This window comes from Cynocephalus volans, chromosome 7 (genome assembly GCF_027409185.1).
Source record: "Cynocephalus volans isolate mCynVol1 chromosome 7, mCynVol1.pri, whole genome shotgun sequence".
Lineage (NCBI taxonomy): Eukaryota > Metazoa > Chordata > Mammalia > Dermoptera > Cynocephalidae > Cynocephalus > Cynocephalus volans.
Genome location: NC_084466.1, coordinates 100,787,021 through 100,804,295, shown reverse-complemented (window position 1 = coordinate 100,804,295; position 17,275 = coordinate 100,787,021). Strand labels below are relative to the sequence as shown.

The window sequence follows — 17,275 nt, the reverse complement described above, 5'->3', positions numbered from 1 at the left end:
GATATAGTATACCTTAGACAATCTCAGGATGTACTTCCTGAGACTTTTTTAGATCCTTAAATTTGCAAAAACTACAGTAGCATATAATTTTTTGTTTCATCTTCCATAAAATAGGATAATGACCCATACTTCCTAGGTCGTTGTATGAAGTCATATTATGTATTAAATATGAACAATAAAGGTTGATTGATGTGGACGCTGGGCTGGGTTCAGCTAGGGTCACTCAGAATGCTAAGTAATTCATTCTGGCTCATCTACCTTTCAGGATGTAAATCCAGTGTGGAGTCAGTCACAAATAATTGAAATCTTTATTGAAATTAGAGAATATTATGTGTATTTTAAGTGTACTGTTTATATCTGGACAAACAGGAAGTTCAGTCTGTGGCTTCAGCTGAGATCGTAAAAGCCAGGGCATGAGAATGGACAGAGCTGCCCCTCAGCTATGGGCATTAGAGTCATGAAGTACAAAACTCAAGAGAAGCAGCATATGGAAGCAAAAAAGAGTCGATCTTTATGGGGTGGACAGAAAACAAAGACCAGATATAAAAAAAGCTTGTACAAAAGTGGTCAGGAAAAACAGTAATAAGCCAGTTCAAATATATGAAAGTACCTCTTATGGTGCACCTATGGAAGAATCCCTGGGCAAGGTAGGTGCTGTAAACAGCACCAAGCCTTTTCTGAAAGCAGGGGTCCTCATACTAATTATCTCAGGAATTGTAGGCAGCCATTGAGCCAAAAGCACAAATAATTCCCCAATTTGTGACTGTTGCAAAGTGGGCTTCTAATTTCTAGCTCCCTTCCTCATTTGACTTAATTCTTAGTAGTATTTCTGTGTTAAACAAATATCATAACCATTAATGACAATGAAATCAGTTAATATTGCAGAGTTTAGGCCACTTGATCTTTCCAGGCACAGAATATATGTTCAGTAAATATATGTTGAATTGAGTAAATAATTTAGGACAGCTCAACTAATCCTGCCTCATTTTTATGGCATGCCACAGACAAATATTTATGACATGTCTACTTTGTATCATGCCTTCAGATCAGAACTGTGTGGCATATAAAGAAAAAATTTTTTGCCTCTGATTCTGAAATCAGAGTAGATAAAGCATAAATACACAAATGAAAAGTTAGTTTAATTCAGCAATAAGAAATGTTGCAACCGCAAGTTTAATTACATAATAAGTAGAAGAAACAGTGAATCAAGGCATCGAGGAAAGAGAAGGCAAGGAAATGTTGGTGGAACTTTTTAGTTGGAAAGAAGGATTTGTGTAAAAGAGTGGCAGACAAGATCAGAAAGATTGTTTATATTTCTCAGAATAAGGATGATCACATTTCTGATTATACCAAGGCTTCTTGATTAAAATTTGCACAGTATTGTCAGGCCAGTGGACTACCTATGAATAGATTTACCCTCAACTCAGTTTACACGGTGGTAAACTTTTGTATTTGACTTCTCTGTGACATCGTCTGCTTACTTATCCTTTTTAAGGACATTACCACTCAGATTTTGAATTAGGATTACCTTCCAGGCTAGAAGATGAGAGGAAAGGAGCGCTAAGATATTAACACATAATTATTACCTTGAACCAGCAGACTTTGTTTAGACTGGATTTTAATTAATCCATTCTCTGTTTGGAATGAAGAGTGATTTGAAGATGAGCAGAATGGATGAAAAAGAAAAAGAAAAAGATTTGGCAAGTCTTCCTACATTAAGATATGCTGCTTTATTTAATAGGATGTTTGCTAAATAAATAAAATGCCAAATAGATATTCATATGCAAATAAAAATGTAAACTTGGATAGGGATGTAAGACACAAATTCCTTTTGAATTTTACATGCTTTATATTCTCCAAGCTCTTCCTCTGTACTATTTCCTCCTTGACAACAAGTTTGTCCCATTCAGCATTTACTAGTTTCATGATAAATTATATGTAATAAGATGATGACTGCTCAGAAATGTATATTTGCTATTGTTATTTCAGTCAACCAATTTTATTGAGTCTTCTTTGTGAAAATAGCCCTAGACTTAGTTATATGCTATTTTTCTGTTTTCTTCTTTCTGTTAAATAAACACCAAGTCTATAAACCCAAAACAAGAGCTTTAACAACCCCTATACCCATCAACATGTATGAAAATCATAATGAAATTTACTCCTTTGGGTGATTTCTAATTTTTGTACTAATCTGAATAATGACTGTTTATGAAAAGCCAGTGGGATCGGGGGCTGCCCGGTTAGCTCAGTTGATTAGAGCATGGTGTTATTACACTAAGGTCAGGGATTCAGATCCCTATACTAGACAATTGCAAAAAAAAAAAAAAAAAGGTAGTGGGGGGCCAATAAAAAGGGATTAACTTCTAAAGTAAAAGGCCTAGGTTTGGATCCACACAGCCATGCAGCTCACTAGTTGGATAACTTTGGGAAAGCTACACTTCTTCAAGCCTTAATTTCCTCCTGGTAACATGCAGATAATTCCTCACAGGGTCACTGTGAGAACTAAATAAGTAACTTGGGCTACTCCATGGCCTAGAGTACATTTACAAGAAATGTCAGTTCCCTTTTCCTTTTTCTCACACCATTAGCATTAGTGTGATTACTTGGGTCATGAGTAAGAACACTGAACTTTGTTTTCAGCTTTCTGAGATGACCATGCAGCCCAAAAATAGAATCCGAGAGGAATCACCCAGTGCCTGGCATACTGGCATATTCCATGATAATGTTATGAAGAGAAAATACTCAAACTGTTATTTTCCTATCCCTAACTTGCAAAAACTGATCAACTAATGTTGATATGCTCAGAAATAACACCAAAGTATTTAAATTTAGTTTCAAAAGAAGAAAGTTCTTAAATTGTTTCAGCACAATGACTATAATACATAGAAACAAAAAAATAGGTCCGTCAAAGCATTGTGCCTTCCAATGCCCTACCTTTCCACATTAATGCCTAATGCTCCAGTCTACATTTCAATTCATGTTCCCAGCTAAAATGTCACAGATAGAATTAGTTGAAAGCATTTGCTTTTTTCTTTCTAAATTTTCTATTCTTTTTGTTTGTTTGGTCAGACAAAAAATCAGGGTTGGTTTTGGTCAGAAAAATTATAAACTTAAAGTTCTACATAGTGTTCCTTTAGAATATTTACTAAAAGAGAGGGTATGTTTTATATTCATTTTTATCCTTAATTTTTTCACAAATATATTGGGAATGTGAACACTTAAATATTTGTAGTGAGCACAGACAGTTCAATTCTGGCTCACTTACTTATTTGTTGTGTGATCTTGAGCAAGTTTTTAACCTTTCTTAGCCCCAGGTTCTCATCTGTGAAATGAGAGTTAAGAGAGTACCTACCTCCTAGACTGTTGAGGAAATACATTAAATAAAGCACAATATATGTAATGAGCTTAGCATGGTGTCTAGCACATAGCTAAGGAATGGTAACTTAGTTCTACCAAGATGATATATTTATATGTGTGCTAACATAATCACCACATTGATGTGGAGAGACATAGGAATCAACTGTATGCCATTAGGAATACATACATGATACTAATTGTTTTGGATTTTTTCAGTAACTTAATATTAGTCAGGATGCTATTTTTAAAAGTTCTGGGAAGATATTTTCTTCTTTTTAAAAGGGGCAAACTTTGATATGTACAACATACCAAAAGTACAAGTAAAGGAAGCCTTATTGTGTTTTAACAGAAAACAAATGGTAAAGATTTAATCTAATTACCCTAAAATTGGGAAAGCAAATATGAAGTATTATAATAATTGTTTGTCCATATTTACTTTAATAAGTACATTGACCATAGTCTCAGTTTTGTACCAAATAAAAGTATCTACACATGTTGTATGCATCCTATGTATGGATACCTTGTGTATTCCTTACACTTTATTTTTTTAGAATTTCTTCACTATTATCATTTTTGTCTAGTTTAAGGAGAGATCAAGGACTATTTCCTTAGTCATCTTAGCCATTACCCGCCCCCACCGTCCCTCCAGGCTAAGAACATCGTGCAGACTGAGTTATTAAAGTTGATCTGAAAGAGCAATCTGTTCTAAACGACTGTCCCTGGATCTGCCACGGAACCCTGTAAATACCTTTCATTACTCTGGCGGGGCAGTATCACATTTCCTTCATGTTACTTTTGTGGCTGACACAACTTAAGCAGCGAGATTTGGACTTGATGTGATCCTGGTTGATTGATATAGGAATGGTGCTTCTCTTGAGACAGGTAACCACAAATTTACTTTTCAGGATAATGTTTTTAAACAGGTGTTCTGTTTAGCTTTTAGAAATGTTTTTAGTTTTTAAAACTAAATAGGTTTTGAATTTATAAATGGTTTTCAAAATGTTTTTAGTTTTCCCAGGCAAGCATTTTCAAGGCCGTTTAGATGAAAAAGAGATTTCTAGAGGATTTCATTGTATTTCTCAATTATATTATATCATGGGGTTTGTATAAGATCCCCTGTAATTCACCACCCATCTATTGTTTTGGGTGGTCAAGAACTTGTCTCTGGTGTGAAAATTTTTCTCATTAAAAAGGTTAGAAAATACGTACATGTATTTGTTCTTCAAAAATAAGACATAGAGGTTTGGTTTTGTTATTTCATCCAGTACTGGAGGTTTTGTTTTTTAATCTGATACTAAATATAAATCTATGAACTTCAAGCAAAACTTATGGAAACTTTGGTATATGTGAGCAATTTCTTTTAGAGAATTAAAGCCTATAGCAACGTGGAAAAACAGCACGTATAAAAATTTTACATGAATCTACTAGTACGGAAATTCTCTCATGCTTATCCTCCAAGTGAAGACTTCCTCTGTCATAGATCTTCCAGATTCCTTGGCATTCCTGTGGATCGTCCCAACGTGAGTAAATTGTTTCTGAAGCTGAGTGACTGAATTAAAAAAACAGCCGGAGGCAAGCACAGGATCGTGTTTAAACCACAAGAAACGCATGTATTGGATGGGCCACGCAACTTTGTGGGGAAGGCTGAAGACATGTAACCTTGTGTTTGCTTGTCACTTATGAAGTTTGTTTTTAACTGTGTTGGGTATTAAAAAGTTTTAAAGATTATTCTTTGTACCAATAAGCTCTGGTGAAATCTGAACTAGAAGGCTTGTGGTATAATGTTTATACAGTTACTATTGATGATAAGCAAGGTAGGGACTGGATTATTTGGGACAAAAACTAATTTTTAAAAACTAAAATATAGAATATGAGTGTGATGTATTGTAAGAAGGTGACCACAATTGCTGAATATTATTTATTTAAAATAGTTACATTTGGCTTTTTTTGAAAGAGCTCAAATATTTTTGTGTGCTATCTGTATTTGAAAAGGTTACTGCCATTCAGAATTTCTTTGGCTTCCTTCTTCTATAATTCTTCTGCATTTTAAAGCTATTTTAATTCTTCATATAGATTCCTAATTTCACTGCCAAACCAAGTCTATTCTCTCTTTTAGTGTCGGTCTCCTCCAACCTCAGTAGTCTATACCTGGGTGTAGGGATACCAGGCTCATCATGGTAGTTTACAGGGAAGTAAAAATGGGTTCACTTGCAGTGTGTGTAAGCATTTGCCTTTGAAAGAACAATTTGGAATAGGCCTGTTAGCTACCTGAAAGAGAGGTTCCACTTTTCCAAGTCTCCACCCAAGACCTAGTATTTATATTTGTTGACTGTGGCTTATGATCTGAGTGGGATAGTAGAGAAAAATCATCTTTTTAAGTAAAAAAGAAATTGTTGGAGCATCCACATAAATAGAAAATACAGAAACAATTAAGTAGCCTTGATCTGAATATCAGCACAGGATTAGGTAAAAGAGCAAATAAACCTATTCATTGAAGATCTGGATCACTGCGGTAATGAGAATAACCTATTCAGATAATTCAGTTCTTCCCTATACCTTTTCTTTTCTCAGTAGTGGCTCTTTTGACCCAAATTATTTAAAAGTTTTCCTCAGTTCTTTTTTTCATTTTGCCTGTGTAAACATAAACCCACGTAACAAAAGATGTAGTAAAACTTCTGATATGATCACAATAAACAAATTTTGTATCTATTCAATGTGCATAGATAGTCTCAAGATGACTAAAGAAAGGTAAAGAACTCGGCAAATTCCATGAGGTCAGGAATTTTTGTATATGTTGTGCATTGCTTTATATACAGTACCTGGTACACAGTAGGCATTAAGTAAATATTTATTGAATGAATGAATGAATGGGAAGAAACCCTATAAATAATTGTACGATTGAATTAAGAAAGCTAGATTTAAACCAATGTATTTCATGCTATCAGAATGTAAGAATAATCCTTTTAAAAAATAATCACTTGCATTTAGGTCTGAATTTTTAAAACCCAGGTTTCTACCAAGATTGCATCATTTAATCTTGTCTAAGCAATGGGGTTAACTTCCAAATTCATATTCTGAAAATGTATGATATTAACATCAAAGAAACTATGTTTTGACAAAGCAAGATGTTGGTCTGGTTAAGGAGTTTTTTCTTACTGATTGATAATGCTGTGAAAGAAGACATCTGGCATCAACTTCTTCAAAATAATATACAAAAATTATCCCCAGGTCCTAATGCATGAATAGGAGATGTAATGTAATATACCATATAGTCATTTTGACTTTTATATAGTATATTTGTTTTTTCTGAAAAAGTTTATTCAAACTAATTTGTTCCTGGGTTTATTCTCAGGCTGATATTTTCTCTCCATTTTCTCTGTGACTTCTAATTAGCAACTTTTGAGATTAGTTATCTTCTCTGTTTTTGCTTAGCCTTTGGACAAACAGTTCAAAAAAGCTCTCAGCTTTAAAACATTAGACCTCAGCTTCATATTGGCTTTTCATAGCCAAATTTCCTAAAATGTATCAGTGATTAAATGAGAGTAAATTTCCCACTGATTAAAATTATGGACCTTAAAAATTAAGAATTTCGACAATTTCTAAAATAATCCTATTTTCTTTGATGGAATGTGGTATAATGCATTTAGTATTAATTCCAAACATAAACCAATAAACAGCTTGGGCCTCTATCTATAGTGAAATTCTATAGGTAGAAAATCTGATTGGCCCCCACCCCCCATAGGTGCTATCCTGCTATGGAATCCCTTTGCTCGGTTTTCTCCTGTCCAATCAGGTGGAATGTTTCACAGGCACATGGTTTATACAGCTCAAAATAACTTGGGACCTGTGAGCTGACAAATGCTCTGGCTCCGGTGGTGACAGGTTGTCCAGCTTCTTATAGACATCTTCACTGAAACTAAGGTTAACTCCTCACTGTCTATGGACCGCTGCCCTCTGTTTCCAAGGGCGTGAAGAATTTTCCTTTTCTCCGGCGCTTTCATCTAAAAGTTCTCCTTGGATAATTATCATCGCAGTGGAGTGCCTGGGTTGGACATCCTCATCTGGGTCAACTAAAAAAAGAAAGGTAATACCCAAATTTAAGTTCACAAATGTGTTTTGATAACAGGGCACTGACAATGGAGAAAGGAATATTTCAGAGAGCTAATTACTGTTACTTAGAGTGAAACCTAGGGAACTTTCTAATTATATAAGATGGAACATTAAAAAATTAAATGAAAAATAAAGGTTTCTATGTGTAAGGATTTTGGAGGGGATTGATAAATTCACAGAGTTCACAGCCTGTTTGAGTCCTAAGGGAAAATATCTCAACAGAGGAAGTTGTGACATGCTGTGTATATCACTGGCATTTTCCACACATTCATTTATTAAAATAATGTTGTTTACATAGAGAATATGTGTGCAATGCCTATTTCCTTCATAAAGGAAATCAAATCTAAAATAATATGACTCCATAGCTGAAGTCTTTCGTTTAAAATTTTTTTATCATGTAAAAGGATACGCTTGCTATATTTAGTGTTGAGAGATCTGCTCCCTGGATTAATGTACACAACAGCTGCAGAAACTCTTGCTCAAGGGACATAGCTCTTTCTTTCTCCTTTCTCTCTCTCTGCTTCTCTCTCTCTGTCTCTCTCTCTCCCTTTTCAGCTGCATCAGAAAGACACTTGACAGTCAGTGGCAAATGTTTGGCCTGGTACATTGCACTATTAGCAGTAATTAGATGCACATCTTGAATTATATTTTAAAAACCGTATATGCAAAGAAAGAGAGAAGATGGGTTATTCGCTATTTCCAGTCCCAAAAAGTGAACATTACAGTAGTGGTGATAAGAAATTTTATTAGGTTATCAACAGATTTTTTTCATGCTTATTAAGAATACTAATATTATTCGATTTAAAATGAACAGTACAGCTATCCAGTTTGCTTTCTCAAAAAATTATGATGATTCAATTACTTTTACTTTAGTAATAATGGAATGAATTCTACAAGCTCTAAATTAAAAATTTCTTGTAACTTTATAGTCTCTACTTAACAATAACTCTGAAGTTCACATACAATCTATAGCCTTTTTCTAGGAAATTGAGAATGTCTATACTTATGGCTATAATAAGCATTTTTAAAAACAAAAATTAAGATACAGTGTCTGGCACATAATTTGACAACAAGCAAAATATTTAGAATCAAGGCCATCCATGAAATCAGAAATATATGAACACTATACTTTCAGGGGTGTCAAGAGACAAAATTATAGGCATTACAGAATCTCATAATAATGGACTATGAAACAAACAGTTGGACACTAACCAAATTCTGAAAGTCTGTCTCTATCCCCACTTATAGTATGTGGCTAATGCTATTGGAACTCACAACAATATGTTAAGACCCCAGTCTTTTATATACCTGTAATTTATAATATGGACTCTGTCACCATGTGCTTATAAAGGTCCATATTCAGTGGAATGGACTCAGAACCACAATTCCGGAAACAAGAAACTGAATGAGTTTTTATTCCAGCTGGTTTTAGAATTCATAGAGAGTTTTTGCAAATTTACTTTTAAAGAAATGGGACAGGGCTGGCTCGTGGCTCACTCAGGAGAGTGCAGTGCTGATAACACCAAGGCCATGGGTTCGGATCCCATATAGGGACGGCTGGTTCGCTCACTTCAGAGAGTGTGGTACTGACAACACCAAGTCAAGGGCTTAAGATCCCCTTACCGGTCATCTTTTAAAAAAATAATAATAATAAATAAATAAATAAAAGAAATGGGACAGCAGGTTCAGGTTCCATTTTGAAAGGGCTTTACTGAATTAATGTTAGTATATGAAAAGGTGACAGCTCAATTTTTCAGCAGTTAATTCCTACACATAATAGGAATAATGGACTCGGCTCACTAACCTGAAAATATAAGACAAATGCTACTTCAAACTAATAATTAATTAGTTAATTAATTAGTAAATTAATTAGAATAATTAATTTTCTTAATTCACATTGAGATTTGACAAAGGCACTGCTGATCTCATGATGTTATTGCCTGTAACAACACAGAAAAATGAAAGGGTTTCTTTAATAGCTTTTTTCCTCTCCTAGGAGATGAAAAAGAATCAAGCACCACAGAGATATTTTCTTAAATTTCTGTGATGCTTCATAGTTGACAAAGGGCACAACCCAAGTACAGACAGAATTGTCTGTTTTGAAATTTAAGATCTTACTTTTAGCATATATATTTCCAGTGGAAACAAAAGTTGGTGTGACTGTTTATCTGAAGTCACTAAAGAGTTCTCCAAGCTCATGGATAACCAGAGTCACCTTGAGAAGCTCTGCACAGGCTGCCTGGTACACAGACCTCCACTTGGAGTCACAATGCCCTCCACATTCAGGGAGGGGCCAGCAGAGCCTTTGGACCAAGCTCTTGAACTAGAACTAGCTCTTGAGATCGCAAGCCTATTTGGGGCACCTACTCCTCTCAAGCTAGCAAACTTATTATGTCAGTTTAATTAGGGAAGTTATCTTTGTTCAAACCCTTAATCACCTAAAATAATTGGCACGAAGAGGCTGAAGAAAGATGAAAATGTTAAACTTTTTTCCTATTTAAAAAATAAGAAATCTTTGAGTTAATGGGGGTTGACAAAGATTTCTCATGTGGAATTTCCTATACAACAGCTCAGTTCACCATGAATGATGAAATCTTGAGAGTGATACAAAATCTCCCACGCCTATCACTTTTGTAACTACGACCAAACTCTTTTTTGATGCTGATTCCTGAAGTCTATTTGCTTGCCTTCCATGGGCTGTATGATTTACACCTGCACCCTTTCTCTGACGCCTTACAGATTAAATAGTAACTTTGGGCTCTGGTTTCAATATCCTTTACACTAGTGCTTCCCTACATATTTATTCTCTTTTGTATACAAAAACATACATAATATGTTTTGTAGTAGCCAATCTCTTTTTTTTTTCAATTCATATAAAATCTTTATTTTCTTTCCTTCCTTCTCACCTTTACTAATTCAATTAAAACAGTAATGAGAGAATGGCTCACCTTTTACTTTTATTGTCTGACAGTCTTTTCATTCCTCTAACCCCTGCCCTTTAAGGATGGCTCTAGAAACACATTTCCACTTACTCTCCTGCATGTCATCTTGGCTCTGCCTCTTTATTTCAACATACTCTTCTAATGTGTGTGTTTGTCTGTATTTATCTTTGTCTGCTGTATCTTTCAGCCTAAACAATCTTTGAGAGAATGGGTCTTATATAATTTCCATATTATTATTGACATATTTTCATATGCCTCAAGTTCTTACTCTGGTAATGCAGTATATACTAATTATTAAATTACTAATGCCATTTACACCAAAAATAGACTAGAAATAGAACTAAGATAGGGATGATTATTGTGATAGTGAGAGGATGAACATTGTAACAGTGTACAAAATACATCCCATCAGCAGCCAAATTTTGTAAAGCTGATCTATACACAACTCTCCAGGACTCTCCTCTCCTCCAGTTCTATGCACTCTCCAACTCTCCAACTTTCCGGTTCCTATGCACTGGGATTTGGTTTTTGACCCAGCAAGAGTTTCTTCAAAAGAATTGATTTAGATATTTCTCTTGTGTAACATCATAGGATACAGAAGGCAAAACAAACAGATCAATGCCAGCATTAAAGAGAGGGAACAAAGTCTAATTTTTTTTATTATTATTACTCCCTACAGAGCATTCTAGAGTTAAAAATTACACATCAGCAAAAAGGATTACTTTAAATTTGCATAGTGTTGTACATTTTTAAAAGTGCTTTTACAAACGAGCCCATGAAGTAAGCAAAATAGTTCTACTCATCTCCAGCTTAGGGTGGGTTACTTAAAAATGCTTTTCTTTTCCTATTCCAGCTCTCTTCACAAATAATTATTAAGTGTTAGGCGATTTTTATGTCAACCTAGAAACCAGATTGCTTTCACTTTTTTTTTAAGGGTGTTTTTCCCATACTGTAATGAATATAGAGCAGTGTTTAAAGACACATGTAAAAATGATGTTTCATTTTTTTCAGCTTTATTAAGGCTCAATTGACAAATTAAAAATTGTATATATATATCTATGGTATATGATGTAATGTTTTCATATACGTATACATTGTGCAGTGATTTTTTTTTTTTTTTTTTTTTTTTGGTGGTTGGCAGGGATGGGTATCAAACTGTTAACCTTGGTATTACAAGGCGGTTCTCTGACCAACTAAGCTAACTGTCCAGCCCCATACAATGATTAAATCAAACTAATTAACATATTCCTTGCCTCACACACTTATCTTTTTTGTGTGTTGAGAATATGTCAGGTTTACTGTCTTAGAAGTTTTCAAGAATACTTTATGTTATTATTAACTACAGTCACCATGCTGTACCTTAGATCTCAAGAATTTATTCCTTCTGTCTAACTGAAACTTGTACCCTTTGACCACCATCTCTGCATTCCATCCCCCCAGGTCTGTTTTTTTATTTAAATATCTAATATACCAGCACACCCAGAAAACTTCAGTACAGTTGGCCCTGGATATCCTGAGTTCCACATCTGTGGATTCAACCAACCAAAAATCAAGAATATTGAGGGGGGAAAAAAACATTAAAAAATAACAATAAAAAATAAAAAATATTAAAAATTAAGAACAATACAGTATAACAACTATTTACCTAGCATTTACATCGTATTAGGTAATCTAAGTAATCTAGAGATGATTTAAAGTATTTGGGAGGATCCACTTAGATTATATGCAAATACTACACCATTTTATATCAGGGACTTGAGCATCCACAGATTTTGGTATCCGTGGGGATCCTGGAACTGATTCCTCAAAGATACTAAGGAATGACTGCTGTACCTTTGTACATCCTTCATTTTGTGTTTGTTGAAGCATATCTTGGAGCTCAATACCTATAAGTGGAATTGCTGGGTCAGAAGGTATGTGCATTTTGTAAACATTTTATAAGATATTTTTATTTGGAAATAATTTCAAATTTAAAGAAAAGTTACAAGAATGCTACGAACAACATTCATACACCTTTTATCCAGATTTACCTGTTTATGTTTGAATTCAACGTACTTCATGTAAGGTTGTACCAATTCCCTGGTCAATGTCCCAGTTTAAATATTCATATTATAACTGAAAGACGAGTTTATACCATATGATATTCCCAACAACAAAGTCTTCTCAGAGCCTAAAGAAGGGTAGTGCTGAGTTAACATGAGTTGAGTAATATGCCCAAAGGCATCAGCATCAACTTTTGTTTTTATGAAACAAACTTACATTTTCAGCAATTCTTAGGGCAAATCCTCTTTTCAAGAGGAATACTAGGGAAAAAATTGAGATACTCAGCAAAGTAAAGGAAGTTCAATAAACTTTCTAGGTGGCCACATTTGTTTACATCATTTACTAAAGTCTGTCTTGATGATTAATTCTTTCATTTCTAATCTACTACCATTTCACCAATAACATGATCTGTTTTCAATTACTCATTCTTATTTTGAAAGTGGCATAAAATCTAAGTCTCAATTTTGTAAGAAACAGAAAAAAGGAAATAAAGTCGAATGTTACTCTGAACACTCAGGATGAAATGTCTAAGAGAACACCTTATTTCCTGAAACTTGCTCCTGCCTCATCCCAGTAAATGATTCCACCAGTCACCCAGTCGCTCAGGCCATAAATATTGTAGTCATCCTTGACTCTGCTCTTTTTCTCATATCCCACTTTCAACCCATCAGCAAATCATATTGGCTCTACTTTCAAAAAATATCTCACGTCTGATCATTTCTCGCCACCTCTCACTGCTACCACGCATTGGTCCAAGCCACCATCATCTCTTGCATAGCATATTGCAACAGCCTCCTAACTGATCTGCCTGTTTCCACACTTGCCCCCTTCAACCTGAATCTTTACATAGCAGCCATGATTGAATTTTTCAAAACCATTCCATCTGCTTCTCAAAACCTTAAGATGGTTTCCCATTCACACATTTAATAAAAGTTGAAATCCTTTCCACAGTCGGCAAGGCCTTACATGATCTGGCCTTCTACCTTTCTGACCTCATTTCCTTCCACTCTTCTTTTTCATTCATCTCCTGGCACACTGGGATTGATTCAAATGCACTGAACACTCACCTCTTCAGGCCTTGACACTTAAGTTCTTTTTCAGTTGGGAATATCCTTCCTCCCATATGGTCACGTGGCTATCTTCTCCACTGCATTAGAAGGTTTGCTTGACCTTCATAGCTGAATAGCACACCTTCCCCCCTCCCTCATCCTTCTCCATTCTCATGCCCTACTTAATTTTTTTTCTGAACATTAATATCTTTCCCACTAGAATGTCAGCATCATGAGGATAGAGACTGTGCTTTGTTCACTGCTAAATCCACAGTGCCTGGCATGGAGTAGATGCTCAATAAAGATTTATTGAATGAGGAGCTGGCCAGTTAGCTCAGTTGCTTAGAGAGTGGGGTTATAACACCAAGGTCAAGGGTTGAGATCCCTGCATGGGCCAGCCACAGGAAAAAAAAAAAATTATTGAATGAATGAATAAATGAAAACTAGTTTATCCATAATAGCACTGGGGCTTTTTTAAAGTACAATTTTTTTTTTTTTTTAAAGATGACTGGTAAGGGGATCTTAACCCTTGACTTGGTGTTGTCAGCACCACACTCAGCCAGTGAGCTAACCGGCCATCCCTATATAGGATCCGAACCCATGGCCTTGGTGTTTGATAACACCGCACTCTTATCAGCACCGCAACTCTCCCGAGTGAGCCACGGGCCAGCCCTTAAAGTACAAATTTAATAACAGGTAGTTTTTAAATTAATACTTAAAAAAGAAAGTTTTTAAATTAATGCTTGAAAGAGAAAGTGATACATCTTCATATTTCCTATTTTAACTAATATGTATCAGCTTAATAATTTATATATGCATTTTCATCTGAGAACTCTCTAAGACAAAATTTCTATCCTATTTGGTAGATGAGGATGATTGAAGTTCAGAGGCATTAAGTGGTTTTCTCAAGATATCAAAGTTATTTAGTGTTGGAGATGGCATTTAAACCCAGGTTTTCTGATTATAATCAGAAGTTCTTTGACACTTCTTGTATGAAACAAAGCATAATTCCAGTTATCTTATCTACCATAAACACACTTTCATTTTAAGTTCACCTTAAAGTTATGACTGCAGTTACCAGTTTATATTTTTTTGTGTGTCTGTAAGTTTCCTTTGTCCTCCTTTATCTGGCTTACTTTACCCTACAATTAAAAAAAATAGAAAAAGAAAAAAGATAAATGATAGATTTATCAGGGAATTCTAATGAACGAAAGAATTCAACAGATATTTATTGACTACTTTCTATGTGCTCTGTGTGTATAGAGGTGATGATGTACAAAACAAAGGAAGGGAGACAAGTAAATAGACAAATTTAACACATTGGGGTAAGTGCTGTGTTTGGGATCAGGACAGTGAGCTTTGGGAGCACATGGGAGAGGTCCCCAACCCAGGGAAGAGAAGAAATTCCAGGGCAGCGATATCTCTTCTAGGAATTGAAGACCATGTAGGACTTGGTTCAGTAAGACAGTGAAGGAAGGTGGGGACAGGGAGCAGCCCAAGCAAACGGAATATGTACAAAGAACTCAGCACGGTTCATTCATGATACTGTGAGCATTTCAATAGAGTATAGATACATTGAATTAACTACAAATCTAGAGTTCAGTTTCTCTTCAAAGTTTTTCCTTGGATCAAGTCACTTCACTAGCTCTACCTCCATTTCTTATGTAAAAAATAGAGACCATGATATGTGGCCATAGTTGTCATATAACAACAGTAATTTTGATGATTATTATAGTAATGGTAACTACAATTTATTGAATGTTTACTAAATGCCAAGCACATTTAATCATCACTTCAACCTATGAGATGGCTGCTGTTATTATCATTGTTTTACAGATGAGTAAACTGAGGCTTATATATAGGTTAAAATTTCTCAAGCTTATACAGCTAGGAAGTGTCAGAACTAGGATTTGAACCAGTTCTAACTCACACCAAAGTATTCGGCTATAAATACTACATTAAAGAAAATCTTTATTTTGAATACCTGAAAGTTTTGTTACTATAATAATTTCTCATGACCATAGGCATAAGAATGGATACCCATTGACACCTCAACTGGCTTCTTTTCTTTAAAAAAAAAAAAAAAAATAGATTCAGAAAGCAGTGATTACTTAAGTGAGTATTTTCTTTTCTATTTCTACCATAAATATAAACTTTCTGAAAGCTCTTCAACATTATCATTACCTTTACCTACGTTTTGTTTTTTACTAACATCAGTTGAGTACCCCTTATGGCAGCATGCCCTATTTTTAGGACTTTGCTTTCATGATGTTATTTCATGATGTTATTAATTCTCACTCTCTTGTGAAATAGATATTATCCATGTTTTGCAGATGAGGAAGTCAAAGCTCAGAGAAGTTAAGTAAATCTCTCAAACTCACAGAACTGCTAAGAGGTGAAGCTGGAATTTGCAATCAGCTCTATCTGGTTCCAAGGCCAATGCTCACTCCATATTGCCTCAAAATAAAAGCCATCTTAAAACAAAGAGTTAAAGACCAAGTCACATAAGACAGAATATACAATAATATCCCATTAATAGAGAGAAGGGCATCCTGATTTATAAGGCACTTAATCTTCTCTCTTTCATCTAAATATATACAGAAACTCAATCTAGCCTGAAGAAATAGTTAATATACAAATGAGGATTTTCAATCAGTATATTAATTACATTTTCAAATAGCATTTTGCAGCTTATTTCATATATCTGTTCTTCCACATAGTTGATGTACAAATGAGAAAATTTTTCAATTGAGATATCAATTATACTTTCATATACTGTTTTGTACATTATTCACTGTTCTACAAAATTTAACATAGCTATATAGTTCTATTTAATCAATGTACCATAATGTAATTATTACTTTCTTGTTATTTTATATGGTTTCAATTTTTAATATTATCACCTGTACTAGAATGAATACCTTTGTAGATAAATCTTTGCCTAATCTAACACCTTTGTATTTTAGATTGATATTTTTAAAGGCATTATAGACTTTACACAAATAAGCGGCTCTAAGAGGAGCAATCTCAGGCTGTGCAAGCGTGTGGAAATGTTTTTTTGCTGTCGGTGATCCTTTTAGCTATCTCTAATTGTCCTTTCAAGGTCACTGCCTACTTTGCCAATTTAGAGGTCAGTTTTGGATAGGTCTCCAGAAGCTTAGAAACTAGGGCAGTTCCTAGGAAGCTTTATGCATGATATAAGTGAAGCTATCAGGTAAGAAAAAGAAGATGAATAAACTGAAATGTTTTGTCATAGAATCTCAAAGCCAGGAGAGATTTAGGAGACTTAACCCTCCCAGTACAAGGCCTAGCACATAGTAGCCAAGAATGGCAAATAGTCTTCATCATCATTACCATCTCTGATTGATTGGTGCGGCTGAAGGAGTGCAATGTTAAGGAAGTCAAAGTCAGTAGGAAAAATACTGTAATCAGTGAGTGTCATCTTTTAGGTATGACAGCCTCTGAGTCACAAGTTTTCCATCCCTCTAGTAAATGTTTGAATGAATAAATGGATATAATATTAACAATATAAAATCAGTGTGCATTATTATATTATTTTCTTAAGACTTTAAAAAATATTTATTTTTTGAATAGGGAATATATTCATAGAGTTAAAATTCAAAAGTGAGGAAGGATACACAGTGAAAAGTCTCCTGCCAAGCACCCAGTTCTGCTGTCTCCCATTTCCCTTCTTAACCAATGTTAGTTTAAGAGGTTTTTTAAAACCTAGGCTCTAACTCATATCTTTGTAGCCTTATATGAAGAGGCTAAAGC

At 34.7% G+C, this 17,275-nt stretch overlaps 1 protein-coding gene across 5 annotated transcripts in view; it reads left to right on the top strand.

Moving 5' to 3' along the window:
* Window positions 1-17,275, top strand: part of MYPN (myopalladin) — a 106,549-nt gene that overhangs the window by 6,726 nt on the left and 82,548 nt on the right. For 2 of the 5 annotated variants that reach the window (XM_063101756.1, XM_063101753.1), the window contains exons 1-3: window positions 4,072-4,239; window positions 4,838-4,877; window positions 7,100-7,441. The exons of 1 other annotated variant lie outside the window; for it this stretch is intronic. Coding sequence is in view for 1 of the 4 variants with exons in the window: in XM_063101757.1 (XP_062957827.1) it covers window positions 4,838-4,877 (40 nt within the window). In the remaining 3 variants the exon portion in view is untranslated. Of the gene's footprint in view, window positions 1-4,071; window positions 4,240-4,837; window positions 4,878-7,099; window positions 7,442-17,275 lie in introns of those variants that run through there. 2 more of the 5 variants (XM_063101757.1, XM_063101755.1) reach the window with 2 other exon arrangements.